Source organism: Gallinula chloropus, assembly GCF_964237585.1.
Source record: "Gallinula chloropus genome assembly, chromosome: 5".
In the NCBI taxonomy this organism is placed as follows: Eukaryota; Metazoa; Chordata; class Aves; order Gruiformes; family Rallidae; genus Gallinula; species Gallinula chloropus.
In genome coordinates, this window is record NC_140090.1 from 43,671,166 (window position 1) to 43,687,183 (window position 16,018).

At 44.4% G+C, this 16,018-nt stretch overlaps 1 protein-coding gene across 2 annotated transcripts in view; it reads left to right on the top strand.

Annotated features, from left to right (window-relative positions):
• ARID5B (AT-rich interaction domain 5B) overlaps positions 1-16,018 on the top strand; it is a gene marked incomplete at its 5' end in the record, with an annotated part of 119,858 nt that overhangs the window by 73,040 nt on the left and 30,800 nt on the right. For both annotated transcript variants that reach the window (XM_084264923.1, XM_084264922.1), the window contains one exon: positions 10,260-10,372. In XM_084264923.1, coding sequence (XP_084121049.1) covers positions 10,260-10,372 — 113 coding nt within the window. The remainder of the gene's footprint in view (positions 1-10,259; positions 10,373-16,018) is intronic.

Consider the following 16,018-nt stretch of genomic DNA (forward strand, 5'->3'; position numbering starts at 1 on the left):
ATGACTCAGCGTTGCGCCAGTCCTCGCGTCGACTTGAATGTTACTGTCAGGGACCTTATTTCGTTGACAAAAACGTTGAATGCTACAAAGGCTAAGAGCAACCCCTGTGGAATGCCACCAGAAATATTTTCATTCAATAGAAATTCCCCACTGGTGCCTTCTTTTAGCTCTATCATTTAGCTGGTTCTTAATCCGTGTAATACTTTGCTTGAATAAAATTATATAGTGCTGTTTTTTTAATCAAAGCATTATCTAGCGTTAAATCAGCTGTCTTATTGAAACACAGGTAAGTTCCCTGTGTTTTGCTAGCTTCTTTAACAAAGCTTCGGGTTTCAAAGTATAAATTAAGGTGCTTTGTTTTGTTTTCATTTTCTGTTGTTTTTCAAGATCTGGTTTCCGTAATACCAAGTCAATTGACTGGCTTTAATTATGTTCTTTTGCAAGCGTATCATCTGGCTTCTGTGCAAATACAGAACAAATATTTACCAAACACCTCTGCCTCTTTTTGCATCGTTAATAACAATCCTGTCATCTGTAGCCAGTAATAGGCCTACAGGATTTTTTTTTTATTATTATTATTTTAATTTGCTCTAAGGGCTATTCAAATGTCACGTATTTGTCAGGTGTAGATTTTTCTCTGAAGTTTTCATCTTCCCTCCTTCTGAATTTGCCATTTTCCATAATTTCTAACACATGCATAGATTTTGTCAAAAAAAATAAATAATTGTGCTGAATCTTGTCCCCATCTTCTGGGGAAACAAAAACCGTTCCACTTTTGGCCTAATTGGCCAATCTGGTATTTGCGATGCCTCTAACCTTTCTATTAAAAGCAATGCTAGTTTGGACTGTAACCCATGAAAAATAACCACCTTTTTTGCTTTTTTAGAGATTGTCTGGTCAGGAAGGGGAGGTCAAAACAACAGTCTGCCACAAGTCATATGTCTCCACGTTAATCCACACAAGGAAGTGTCTGTTTCGCTTGTTTCCAAATGAGGAATGTTCTCTTTAGAGAGGTAGCGAATTGATTTTCCCCACATGGAGCATGGGATATCTCATTTCCAAAACAAAACGTTTCAGAAATGTCCATGTTCTTTCTTTGTGGGGGTTAAAAAAGCAGCGTGTGTCTTTGGTGGTCCCTGCAAAAGTTGTTTGCTGTAGTTCTCTGGAGTTTCCAGGTCAGGCCTGGTGTTTCGGTTCTAAAGAAAGGAAAAAAAAAACCAAAAACAAGTGTGTGGATTTAGAAAAAGTTTAATTTTAATACTCAAATTGTTTTGTGTGTGTTGCTTGAGTAAGCAAGAGGGGTGTGCGTGTGGAGAGGATGTGTGACCTCTAGAGCTCAGTCAGAGCTTGCGTTGTCAGTAGGTGCTCATCACTGACTTCTAGAGGTGAAATTAAGATCCTGCAGAGAGTTCCCTCAAATTCTGTTGATACTGTCATTTCCTAAACAAAGGTCTGGGGGTGGGCGATTAGCGTACTCTTACCTTTTCCCAGCAACTTTAATTTCTGACCCTTTGAAGCAATGCTAGGTTGGTTGTAACTTGCTTCCCTTCAGCGTCCCTGCTCGGTGGGCCTAGGCGATCAGTGGCCCAGGCCCTCCTTCTCAGACCCTCTTTCCAGGAGGCAGGACCTTTTAATCAAACTTTAAGGGGTGAAAGGAAAATAAATGAAAGGTAAGATCCTGAACTTGATATAAAAAAGGAATGAATGAGGTGAAGGAGACAAAACAAAGAGATGAAGATAGATAAGGAAATCAAGGAGGCAGCTGGGACGCCAGAGCAGCACGTGAGATTAAGTAACCTTTGAACAGGATTTTTGGGACCATGCTTAAATATAGCAACATGCTTTCCTTAACTTTCCACTCTTGCAGAGTGCCTGAGCCTCCCTAGAGGGGTAAGTGTTAAAGCCATTAAAACTGTTAACTTTCTATTCATTACATTTTAAAAGGTGTGGCGTGTAAGCATGTATTTCAGCCAAGAGCTAGCTTTTGCCAGGCTGCTTTAGGAGGGTCCTTAGCAACCAGCTACTTGCCCCCTGCCAGAAGGCATGATCAGTTCATGGACCTGTCTTCTCACCTTGACTTAGATGGCCAGGCACCTCCGTGTGCCACCTCTGGCTTCTGTTTGGCTCCCAAATCATGAATAGCTCTATGATCTGACATATCCACCTGCCTGAGAGGGGGGAGTCTCCTAATCAGTTCCGTATCTGTCAGAGCACTGGAACAGACTGCTTAGAGAGGTAATAGAGTTTCCTTCTCTGGAGACATTGAAAACCCCCCTGTTCTGTGTGATCTAGTCTAGAGCTACAAAGATGATGAAGGGCCTGGAGCATCTCCCCTAGGAGGAAAGGCTGAGTGACCTGGGGCTGTTCAGCTTGAGAGAAGAAGACTGAGAGGGGATCTGATCAATGTTTATAAATAAACTCAAGTGTGGGAGACAGAGGGAAGTGGCCAGCCTCTTCTTAGTGGTCTGTGGGGACAGGGCAAGGGGCGATGGCCTCACATTGGAGCACCAGGAGTTCCACACCAATATGCAGAAGAACTTCTTCCTGATGAGGGTGACGGGGCCCTGGGACAGGCTGCCCAGGGTGGTGTGGAGTCTCCTTCTCTGGAGATACTCCAGCCCGGTCTGGATGCCTCCCTGTGCAACATGTCCAAGGGACCCTGCTTTGGCAGGGGGGTTGGACCTGATGATCTCTGGAGGTCCCTTCCAACCCCTACGATTCTGTGATTCTGTGATCCTGCTCTGACAGGCAGTTGGACTAGATGATCTTTGGAGGTCCCTTCCAACTCCTAAGGTTCTGGGATTCTGTGATCTGCTGACAGTTTTGCAGCTTTGGGCCAAGCATTCTGGTATCACAGGTTTTCCACAACTGTGTGTGTGTTTGTGAAAACTGGGACATGTATGAAGGACTGGCACAGTGCAGGAGGGCTCTGTGAGGAGACATTCTGTAGGATGTCTACAGGGTGAAGACTTGGTACATTTAGCAGGTGCACTGCAGCTTTAAACTCAGCACCACTGTACCTCCTTGTTTATTAACTTCTTACACCTTCCATCTTAACTCCAGCCTTGTGATTCCCTGCCCCTGGTGCCCTCCCACCTCTCCGGTTTAGAGCTCTTCTGACTGTGCAGGCCCACCCTAAATGCAGACCCAGATCTTGCCCTGGCCCTTCTTTGCTGCTGGCCATGGACAGTTTTACAAGCTCAGTCGGGTTTTTTTGTGCTGCCATACTCTTGCAATTGGGAAAAATGCTGTCGCTCCTTCCTTTCCCATCATCCTTCCGCAGGACAGAAACATGGTCACAAAAACAACAGGCAGTCACAACCTGGTTGGCAGTGTAAGCTGTAAGAACATTAGCGATGCTGAGCAACTGGTACATTCCTCAGTGACCTAGGGCAATGGCCATCCTTCCCTTTTCCCTTTTTCTTTTTTCTCCAACTTTTGAAGTGTTTCTGAGAAACTGGAGTACCGGCAAGCCAGAACAAAAAGTCATATCAGGAAATAGTTATGCAGATCAGAGAGGCCTGGAAAAGCAAGAACTTTGATTACGGGCATTACAATTGCTCAGATGTTCTCTAGAGTAAGTAATGTGGGATGAGCAAGAAAAAGGTACATGATTTAGGTGTGAGTACAGTACTGTTTACTTACATGGTTTGTTGAGCAGCCAACAAGGTCCAAGGTTATTTTGGACTGAGCATGAGTAAGTGATCCAGGTATGACGAATGAGGTAATGCATTCCAGGCTCATTAAAAACTCCTGACTACACCACTGCTTTTGACAAAGTGCCAACATAGCTTGACCTCAGCTGTGTGAAGGCCACTATTTTTTTAACACCCTCCCTATAACAACACATTTTTTACATCAGCCAAAGTTTGCACATCTAGAGAACAATGTTATGGGGAGGGTTGGACTCACAAGTCTTCCGGTGATAATCAGACTCCTAAACCCAAGGTAATTCTACTGGAACTAACCTGCTAAAATTAGGTACCTCAAAACCACAGCTATTGTCTCTTGACATGTTTGTGTGTCTAGGGGTGGCCATGTGTACCTAGTGCATTGTGTTCTTGGCATGGATGTGGCTCAAGTGAGGCTGACTCAATTACTGACTTGATGGCAGGGAGATGGTACCTCCACCGGTAACTTCCCCTTCCTAGGAATGCAGGTAAAGAAGGTGACTGGTGGAGGTGCTGTCTTGTAGCAGCATGTTTTTCCATCACATGCAGTGTTTACCCATGGCTGACTTCCATGGATCTTGTTCTTGGGTACATCTCTTTCCCGCACGTAGGACTTGCCGCCCTTGGTGGGAGTTTTACTAGGGAGAGAGGCCCACTCCTGTTTCCTGTGCCCTGCTGAGCATGCAGTGTCCCAGAAAGTTGGGCAGGTGAGGGGTGGTAGTGGCAGGAGAGCAGTGGCCACAACCTTGTGAATTTTCTCAGTGCGTGGGCAGTGTAGCCATCTCCTTCCTCACCTTCTGGCCCTCTCAATCACCTAAGATACCCTGATATTTGCACAGGCGCTGTGATGAGAGTGCCGAAGGGGTAGATGTAATTTTTTGGTCAATGACACCACTTTGTGAACAGAGAGGACCTCTGGCTTCGAGGAAACATCTAGCTGATTGAGCAGCACTAACCCTGAGCTTCTCTCTTTCCTGCATTGCTTATTGGCTTTGTGGGTCAGAGCCTGCTACTGAGCTTGTCAACAGCACCCAGTCTTTAATTCTTTGCTGCGGGTGCCTCTGGATTGGCTATGGTGGTCCATAGGGTGCTCACATAGGCTTTGGGCTTCAGGATCGCCAGGTCAGCTTCTTCCTGGGGTACGTTTTAGTCAACAAAGATTTGCCAGTCTGCATCTACAGATAATCTAACTTCCTGTGCCATGCGTAACACAGGGTTTGCCTTTACCCTTGTAATAAAGGTTTGTAATAAAACCATGCAGGGCATTGCTGGTGTTGTGGCACTGCAGGCCTTAGCCACAGCTTGGGAAGGAAAAGGTGAGGTGCTGGTCTCCATCTAGGAAGAAGAAAATCAAGAGATTAAATCTTAATTTCAGATTACTGAGGGCAGTTACACTCCATTGGATGCTAAGTGCTTCTGGTTTTTCCAACAGCAGGTACAAGGGAAGATCTGCACAGAGGAGGTGTCACTGGCAGCTTCTGCACCTCACCTTCCCTTTCACTCCCCCCTTTTGAAAACCATGGCTGTGTGCTCCTGCTTTTGCTCTCCTGCAGGTAGGGAGGCGGTTTCTCTGGACAGCCCCAGGGGTGCTGGGAAGGAGCTCCACATGTCTGTGGCCAGCATGAGTTGTGTCCCCTAAGCAGATGGAAAAGGCCAAGGGCATTACCTTTCCCTTCCCTCTCACCACAGAGAGCCACACACTTGAAGAACAGTTCGGTGGGAGGATGGTGGCTGTCTCCTCCTGCACCCTGCTGCCATAGCACACCAGGGACGGGTACCACATGGGGCAGCCAGCTGTGGCCCAGGCAGGTGTGCAAAGTGTGTGCCAAGGGCTGGGGGCATGCCTCCCACCTCTCTGGCTCCCTGTCTTGCCCTCTCACTCCACAGGCACAAGCTCCTTCTCTTTTCCCCTGCCCAGCCTCCTTGGGTCCTGCTCAATCACAAGTTAACATTTCACGGTCTTCTGAGAAGCGTTCCCTCATGTCGAACAACAAGCAACAGTCTCTACGTGATTTGTGGTGACTGCTTGCTTCCAGACAACACCCAGGGACCCTTTCCAACATGGAGGGGAAGAAAGCATTCCCCTCTCTGGGAGGACTCCTGTACATAATTTTATTTTCCCTGAGAAGTCACACCTGGGATAGCAATAAGACATATTCCAGAATGGGGGGGAGAAATATTAAAATACAGTTGTGATCATGGCTTGTGTAACTGTTGGTATTCATCACACAGCCATCTCACAAGCTTTCACTTCATTGAGAGGACAAGACTTTTACCACCAAGTCGTAGTCAGCTGAAAAACAAAGTCCATGCCATATGCGTATTAGTTAATAATTACACCTTTTCTTCTTTACAGTTTAATTAAATCTTCCTTCCTTGAATTAGATCTTCCTTCATCTTGGAAATTGGCTTGGTTCCTTGTGAAACCCTGCGTGACAGCCTCAGAATCTGCTGCGACAGTGGGCAGCCTTGCAGGCGGTGGTGGTTGCGTTGTGGGGCCAGCTGGGTTCGTGGGCTCAGAGGGATAGGTTTGTTTAAATGACACCAGCTGGACCGGCTGCTCAGGGACACAAGGGAGCAACACGCTTCCTGTGGCATCCAAGGAGCGCTGAAGTGGTCCCTCCGAACTCCTGTAACAGGTAGATGTAGCATGCACAATGGCAACGTGTATGGAAAGAGCAACCAGCCCAAGGGGAGAGGCCTTTGTGCTCCTTCAGCTCTCCTGACATAAGGAGCATCAGCCCGTACTCTCTGTGTTTTGCAGCTGGCTGTGTTTTAGCTGGCCATACCCAAAACGTTTGCCAGGATTCAGCTGGTGAAGTGGCTTTCGCTTCTGGGCTCTGGATTGCCGTAGCACTTTGCAGGGAAGATAATTTCTCCTGTATTGCCATTTCCTAAATGGCAGTGCCCTTTGTGACGACTAGCAAATTTGGGATGAGCGGTAATCCCAAGAAGAGGCTCCTTGAGTCAGCCAGGCACGAACGTGTGTGGGCTTCAAGTGGGTGGGTGAACACCCTTTCGCTCCCAGAGGTTTGAACTCAGAGCTTTGGGCCACTTGGATCATACCAGGCATATGTCTCTGCTGGACAGCCTTCCCATGCCTGCTGGCCTTGAGCAGCAGCAGCTCTGTGCTCCCGAGGCATCACCACCTGCTTATTGCAGGTGTGAGGGCATTCTGGTTTGCATCCCAAACCTCCAGCACCTATGCTATGCTCACAGCGATCCTTCAAATCCCACCAAAGTAGTGGCAAAGGATCCCGGTGGACTTTTCAGTAGCTGAGGTTTCTCCTCTTTCAGATAGAGCAGGAAGCAAAGAGAAGGGAAGGAAGGAAAAAAAACCCAAACTGGCAAAAGCAAACGTGTTGTCAAGCACAGAGGGAAGAAAGTACTTGAGCTGGTAGCATGTCATATCTCTCATACTCCTGTTTTGGGCACTTAGACTGAAGAGGTGGCAAGTAAAGGCGAACTTTTCTTCTGTACTTACTTGTACTTTAATTTGCTTTACTTATGTTCTTGCCTTCTGGGAAAGTACAAGTTACGAGGTCTCACTGCCACAAATGCTTCCAGAAAATTAATTTGAAAGCTATGTGCGCCAATGTGAAGGAATTGAATTGTTTCAGATATTCTCAGGTAGTCATGCCAGAAGTCCTTCTCCACCAGAGAGCAGAAAGAAGAAAAAACATGGGATATTCACTTAGCTGCCCAGCGCACACTAAAAACCCAGTGTCATCGGGAAACACGTTTGTAAATTTGTTTTAAAATAATTATGAATGTCAAATCCAAGAAATTCTTGTTTTCAAATCCAAGCGTGCTCATGAATGTGTCATAAACGAGACCAAAAAAAAATTAAAAAAAAAAAAATTAAAACAAATATGTGGCTTGTAAACTATTCCTTCAGTCCCAGTCATGTTTCCTGTCTCAAGAGAACAAAATGGATGAAGCTGAAATATAAATAATCCTCAAATAATGCATTTATTTATAATGATTTAGGGAGCAAATGGTAATGGCTTTGTTTCAAGCACAACTGGAACTATTTCAAATCTTTTCTTTTACAGAGTAGATACTAGAGGCAAGGGCCTTCTCTTCTGGTATTAATTCCTCTCGTTGCTTTCTTGTTAATTGTGCGTCTGCTCTGGAATGGCTTTAAAGTGGTTGGAAGTCCTACGGTGCGGCGTGCAGGACAGTCCCACAGTGTGCGTGCGGCAGCCAGACCTTCCCAACTGCAGCTCCTGAGCCATGGGGAGAATACAAACACCCCATTTCGTACCAGGCTCGAGCCAGTTCTGAGCTGTTGAAGACTCCAATTCAAACAGTGTTTATATGCAAGCTCAATATACCTGGAATTCAGGAACAAATGCCTCCTTGCTTTTAAAGCTTTTAGCAAAACATTAGTAGTGCTTTATAGTGCGATGCAAAGTACAGTGCCAAAACTCGGAATAACAAGTATGTTTGGAAAACATTGAGCCTTGAACTACTCTATTTATTTATTCTATTTAAAAAAAAGAGAAAGAGAAAGCAATTCATATGTATTTGATCCCAGCCAAACCATGTCTCTCTCTGCCCATTGCTTGGACCAGGTCGGGGAATCCATAGATTGGAAGGTCATTGTTTTAACCCATGTGCCAGGGTACTCAGGGAATGTTTCTGTTTTCTTCGGTACCTCTTCTAAAGTAGGCGCGGGTGTGGCGGCTCCCCATAGCCAAGGGTCCGGCGATCCCATCCAGGTGGCATGCAGAAGAAAAGCAGGCATCGGAAAGGCATGAAAGGAGGAGGACTGAGCGAGGTTTATAAATAAAGCAAGGGTGGCATGGCCGGGGCTGGCAGTCTGGCAGCCGGCGCTGGAGTCCTCGGAGCTCATCCCACGCTCCCGTCGAGCCGCTCATCACTGTTTATATGAGTAATGGAGCGGCTGGGGGGGGCTGGGAGGGGATTTGTAAGCGCAAAGCAAATACTCGTAGTGTTCATTTTGTCTAAGACTGACATCCACACCAAGCCGAGACTTCCAGCGACGTAGCGTGCAGTCACATGCTGTAGCATTCATGAGTACAGATATAAATCAGGCAGATGTTTGTCGGCTGGAATGGGTAATAATTTCTTTCTCTCTTTGTTTGATTTTGCATGTTAGCCTCAGATGACAATTTCAGAATTGCTTTCTGCAGTACTTTTCAATAAGCAGAATATGCTTCACCAGAGATAGATGGAGATATTTCTGTAGGGAGATAAACATATTTTTATATAGACGCAAATATGGACTTGCACACATACGCACATGGATATATACATATATATTTACCATGTGTCAGTGCTGGGGGAAGAAAAAGGATGCGTCTTTTGGAGTTTAGGTTTTAAACCCATGGTTTTTCTTTTTCTCTGAACAGACCAAATAAGACACTGTTACTCAAACTATAAAATCAAATTAGCACCCTTTATTGTGTTTGCAAACTAATTAAAATGTAAAATGTCCTGAAACCACTGGCTTACTGTGTGACAAATGTGAGATTAGAAACAATTAGAAGGCACTCAAGAGGTTTGTGGTGTTTAGAATTCTGACATTGTTCTAATCATCCCTTTAAGTAATGAAAACAATGGTTACCTAGAAATTAAAGGTTTAAAGGAAATTATCTTCCTCAGTACAGTCATTACTTAATGATTGTTTATCATTTTAAATGTTGCCATAGTAGTCGGAGGCTGATTTTTAAATCCGAAAGCAGGCAGGACACGTAATAACGAGCAAACATCTGCTCCATCTATTATTTCTATATGTGATCATAATTTATATCGTAATACTACTATTGAAAGATGAGCCTGATATTTTTTTCTATATATATGATCCATATCCCATTCTACATACGGCTCAGCACAGTTAGGGTTTAGTCACTGTGTTATTTCAGAGCTATTTTATCTTCAGAATTGGGCAAAACTGAAAGTGATTCATGTTAATTTGTATGGATGGTATGTAACCCTTATGAAACAATCAATCACTTATTTCAGTACTTGTCAACTTCCAGAACTAGTTGTTAAGGGTTTTTTTGATCCATTTCAGGACTCAGGGGTAATTTTTTTTTTTTTAACTTATTTTAGAAGAACTTTGACAAGAGTGACAGGGTATATAAACATTTCTTGGAGCTGTTATGGAATTTCAGTGTTTCAGAACATTTCTGAAACCAGATATTTCCCAAAGTTGGAAATAGTACTCTTACATGATGATTAGAAATAATAAAAGCAGTGGGCTTATTAATGCCAAAGTTACCTATTAATATTCTATTTTGTTCTTTTTTTTTGTACCATGGAGAAATATTTGTGCTTCTCCCCCCCCGTCCCCCGCCAGGTCCTTCAGAGACCAGTGTTTGACTTTATATTAATTAGTTATTTGCAAGTAGAGTAGATTAGCCTTGGGGGATATTCTATAGAAACGTATAGTGTGTCAAGATGTAACCCATGGAGGATGGGAATCTCGTAATAAGCATTTACTGTAGACAGATGTGTACACTTCTGTGATTGATTGTACTGGAATTATTTATTATGCTTTCAGCTGTTAAGAATCCAGTATAAGACAATGTGCTCAAATTGTTCTCCATTAATTTTCAGCACCAAATCTTAAAGGCAGACCGCGCAAAAAGAAGCCTTGCCCACAGAGAAGAGATTCATTAAATGGCATTAAGGATTCCAACAGTAATTCCGAAAGCAAAGCTGTTACCAAGGTAAATCACTTAATAATACTCTTTTCAGTACATTCTCCTTTTTTTAGGTACAGCCCTGTCTTTGTTTCCCAGCATGTTGTTTCAAATTAAGAATGTAACTTGTTTTCTTGGGGAGATAAATGTAATTTTTTTTTGTCAGTAGGTTTTATTCTTCTCATTAATTCACATCTGTGTTCAAAGTTACCAGCAACTCTAATCACCTAACAACCTCATGCTACCACCAGCTTGCTGGTAACTGGCAGTGCGTAAGCTTTCCTGGCATCTAGTGTAAGTTTTCACATTCTGTGACACACAAACATAGTTTGCGACAGTATCTCCGAATTAAAAATAAACCAGGGAGCAGCTCACCCCGTTACAATGCACTGCTAAATATAAGTTTGAAGATAAACAGACTATGAAACAAGAGCCGCTTTGGTAATGGTTTCTAAGAAGCACCCACAGATGACATTGCCCTGATGTTAAGATCTCGACTTTTTTTTTTTTTACATTAGGAAAAAAAACCCCAATGAGATAAAGACAGAAATCCAGTATGAAAGCATAAAAAAAAAAAAAAATCTGGGCTGTTGCTTTAATACTTAGTGCTGAGCTGCATGTTCCAGGGTTTGTTGAATAGCCTGTGCTTTCAGTGTCTTCTGTATGTGCTGCAGTGCTTAGCCTATGCTGCAAGTGAAAATTGGATCGCTGATTTGTGTTTTTATAGACTTAATCTTTTAGATATTTATGGGTTTGCGTCTTTTCCTTAAAATATTTTCAAATGTAGTTTCTGCAGTGTAATTTACATCCTATTTTCTATGTTGTCTATGTGGTTTTAAATAGGAATTTGGTTTTCTCTTAAAAAAAAAAAGCAGGCCAAATGACTCCTTTCAAGATGATTTAATTTGAAACTGTAAGATGCAAAGGCGGAAATTACTTAAAGCAATACTTGTAGATTCTTATCTGAGGTAGAACTTTGTCACTGCAATACTTTTGAGCTAAGGAGGCTTTCACAGATGGAATTTTTAGGCCAACCCCTCTTGAATCCATTGTTTCAATAAATTAGATGGATGCGTATCTGAAAAAAACTTGCTTCCATTGTTGTGACCATCTCTTGAGGAAATACAGTGAATCTATGGATCCATTTATGTTGGTCTTGTTGTATGCAGTGAGTGTCCTGGGAGATTAGGAGGTTAAAGAGGTCAAGTGGAAGTGTTCTGCTCTCAGTTTATCATAGGAAGGCAAATTAAATTCTACCTCCTCCTCCTTCCTAGGAGTTTGGTTAAAATCGTGCCTTCTGTTGATGACAATAAAAGAGGTTGAAGTTCATGATGAAGCTCTACCCTTAAGTTACAGTTTCTCTTCTTTTTGCACCCTATTGTGCTGGGTTGGAGTCTGCACTATCGTGTTAGATGGGTATGGTAAGAGGCGATGGAGCCTGGCGTGTTGAATTTCAGGGTCCTGCCAGATGCTATAGAGTTTGCCTGACTGTTTCTGCTCTGTGGAAGAACGTGCAAAATCCATGGTGTGAAAATGTCTCGATTTGCCCCAATTCCCCCTTGCCCCAACCAGATTTTCATGTTACAATATTACCACCAAATTGCGGCTTAGACCATGTTGTCAAAGAGCTCCAGACTGTAGCACAAGTAGTTCTGCCTCTTCAGCACCTGATATTTCAGATACTAAAAATATGTTATATAATTAAGTCCAATGGTAACACTTCATACCAAATTGTTTATTCTCTCTGTTTATATCTGGGTTCCCATACTAGTCAAGCAGGAGGATATTTCTGATAAGAACTAATTCTGCCTATTTATCTAGGCATACTGTGCTCATCATTGTGCAGATATTAATAGCATTAATTATCTTGGCCAGCTTAATTTCATTATAAATAGTAGACATGCTCATGATATAATGTCCTTGCATGTAGTCATACTGACTTCACTGTGGCTCTTCACATCAATCTGCGTCTGAGGGCTCTGGATATACTTTAATCAGAGGGACGGTGACTCAGAAACCCTCTACTACAGACATGTTGCACTTCTCTGGGGATGGAAGGGAAGTGCATTTGGGAAGGCAGGCAATGGAGACCCACCTACTGTTTTCTCACTGTTGGGAGCAGTCATGAGGTGAAGTCATCATCTTAGGCTCCATGTTGGGCTTCATCATCGGGTTTTCTTCTCTGTCTGTGTTCCATCGCTGACTAACAATGGCAGTGGGCCCATGGAGAGCGACGTTGAATACTGCTAGTGTAAACGGGACAAATCAACTTGTGTCAGATGCTGAAACATTTTGGCAGCAGTCCTAGCCATATTTTTATTCCAGCTAAACTCCCTTTTGACCAGAAGTTGTGCTGCTTTCATCCTCTGATCACGGCATCTGAAGTCTAGCCTCATTTCTCAGATGGTGGGGCGACGGCTCTGAAGGAGATACAGTGGCTGTATGGTTTGGGTCAGGAAGTGGCATAAGGGGCGTTCTGAAGGCTCTGGTTTTGAGTCTGTCAAGGCCAGTGCAAGTAACATGGTTGTAATGAATTTCATGTTCTCAGCCGCTGGTGACTAGAAGGCTTTGTACCTCTTTACAACTGAGTTCTCTGTGGGCATGTTTACCTTGAACCATCATCGGGTCGTTCTGCAGGCTTTTACTGTTACCTGGCATGGAAGAGCATTTGGTTGGGTAGGAGAAGCTGGGAGTAAATTCCAGTGTAGGTGGTTTGTTAAAAACAGAGGCATAGAAGGACAGACAGTGGGCTCCTGGACCTGAGGGTGCAGCCAGGGGAGGTGGGTCTTTCGCCTCTTGCTTTTGATCTTCTTGCTCATTACTGCATCCATTTTTTTAGTATGTTCCTGGGAAGATCCCAGGGGAGTTCCCTCCCAGGCTGGGCATGTAGAAATCACAAGAATACTCCTACTGAGGCAGGATCCAGGCGAGATGTGTATCAAGCTCCTCTCTCCAGGCACTCCCAGGACTCGGGAGGCTTTCATACTTCATGTGTCATCAGTGCTGAACAGGCTTTTGGGACCCACAGGCTCCAGCATGACCCTCATCATACCTGCTTCATGCTCCTAAAGAGCATTCCCATCCAGAGTGTGCGGAAATGCACTGTAGGACTTTCCAACACTGACCATTTTGAAGTGCTGAAAGGATTAACTTGTTAAACAGGGAAAATGTCCCCAAATGAATCTCCTCATTACATCTCCTACTGCAAATGCTCAAGTAAATCTCTCACCTCTTTTGTGCAGCAAGACCTGGGAAATGAGTCTGAAAGTTGCCAGGATATGCTTTTCCTGGGGCCACAGGTGGCCCAGCATGCTCTCAGACCTGGAGTTTTATCCCGAGCACCTCAGCTGTTGTGTGACTGAAACTTTAAAATGCAGGTCTGTCGTGGTCTGGGTTGCGCGTCACCTCGGGCAGGAGAAGACCAATGCTCAGGGGTACCCGTGAGTGCCCATGGGCCATTTGGTGATGGCTGGAATGCGGAGTTGGGGAGGTGGTCAGATGTTTCCAGGGCCCATCTCAGCACACTACCAGTTCATCCCATGCGGTGCTGGGCTGTCAGGGCCTCAACTCTCAACATCCTTTCAGAGGTGTTACTTGCACTGAGGCTACCACGAAAGAGCTTTAACTCCTCCTGTTCAAACTGGAGCTCTCCTCCTGTAATGGGTTCACTCAAGCTTTTGAGCTGACCAGAAAAGAGAGCAGAGCCAAGCAAAAGTCCCCAGAATACTGCCCTCCAGGAAGATCCAGCATCATGTTTTGAGAGAGAAGGGTGTTTTGGTGTGCCTGGTGCAAATCTGCCATCGTTGCCTTCAGTAAGTTTATGCTGGATTTACACCACTGTTACCCAGAATGGATGGCATTTGGCCCTTTTGGTTCTAGCCAGTCACTGGTCATGCCGTTCATCTGTATCTCTTGTCAGGGAGTGGGGAGGTTCCGGACACGAGGCTTGTGCCTCGAACACTGAGGCAGCATGGTCTTTGTCAAGGCTTTGCTGAACCTGCCGCTGCTTGGAGGCCATCCCTTGTATTTTGGAGCCTTTGAGTTCGCACAGGCACTTCAACCTCACTTCGCTGTACACTGGAGGGAAGGAGGATCTGTGTGACACAGGGTTTTCTCTCTCCCAGTGGCTTTTAAATGTCATTTTTTTTCCTTCCTTTTGGTCTCCTTGGGAGTAACATCCCTTGCCGTTGGTTTGCTTGCATAGCAGTGAGCTTTGGTGTCATTTGGTGTTTGTGCCCAGGCTGCTTGAGCAAACAGTTCTGAACTATCCAGTGTGAAAAAGAACACACTTGCAGAAGGCTGAGTGTCTTTACCTAGTAAAGTTCTTAAGAGAAATTGTCCCTGGGTCCAGTGAAACTTGTGCTGAGTTTTAGCTCACAGCAAAGTTGCAGCTCAAATTAAAGATCCCAAATGTGTTGGAATGGTGGGTTCATTACTGGGGTGTTATCCCAGTCTCTGGTACAGCATCCAAAGCTATGACAGTATAGTCTGGACTTTCTAAGGAGCAGCTGTCAAAGAATTCTGAGAGTATCCAATGTAAAAAAAGTCAAGGGATTACAGCTCTGAACAGAAAAGTGGATGGGGAAATCTGAAGCGCATTTAATAAGGAAAAAGTCTCACTGGCTCTGTTGAGTTTTGGGTAAAACCCAGGACCTTTGCATAAGTTTAAATGATGAGCTTTTATCTGTTACTGAAAGGCAAAGTGTGGTGTCTTGGGCCATAGGAAGACAGTCTCTTTGAACCGCGCAACCAGAGAATATGGAGCAGTACAGCAGACAGACTTCAGCAGTACCTGGTCCAGAAAATTCCTGTAGTAGTCCATTACCCAGTCCCTGCTGCGTTACCTGGGAGGAGCAAGCTTGTACCCTGCACTGTCCAACCAGGAGATTTTTCAGCAGCATCAATTACCTTGGAAAATGGTGGCCGCTTCCCCCCTCTGGTTAGGAACTAGTGTCGCTTTGTCCAACATCTGTGGAAACTATGGAGGCATCTAACCTTGAGTCGGTGCTTTCTGCAATATTAATGCCCCAGCAAAGTACAAAAGAGGAGATTTTGCTTACCCAGTGCCTGAGCACAGGGTAACTTTATTAGAGAGACAATAAACATATCATGGTGTCTCCTGTGATACGTGTGGTGGTTGTTTAGAAGCTCTTAACGTTATGCTTTTTGTAGTGCGTGTGGACTTCCAAAATGTCAGCAAGCACCCAGGAAGCATCAGATTTAGAAGCGAGGCATGTGAAGGAGAGTCAGTGGCTTACTTGACCAAGAGCTCCTCCCTTCCTGTTGAGTGAGATACCCTGCTCTCCTCTGCTGTCCTCCTGAAATGCTAAATGCTGGCTCTCAGAGTCTCCCTGCTTCCTCTGGGAGCACAAATGACATGGCTTGGATGGGGTATGGAGCTGCCAGAAGACCTCCTCACAGCAGTCAGAAGTATTGAAGGCACGGCGCAAACCCAAAATAGATGTAACCACCGTCGCCACAGCTTTGTATTAGAGGACTTAACAGTATTTCACTGCAAATGTAATGGTCCTGTCTTGGTCATGGAGAGCTTTTAAACATTGGATTGCAAGGTTCTGCTTTTTTGTTTTTTGTGTACAAAAATTATGGGCATGTTCAAGATGTAATTTGCTTAATTCAATGAGAGGATTATCTTCAGGAGGACTGGGGGATTCA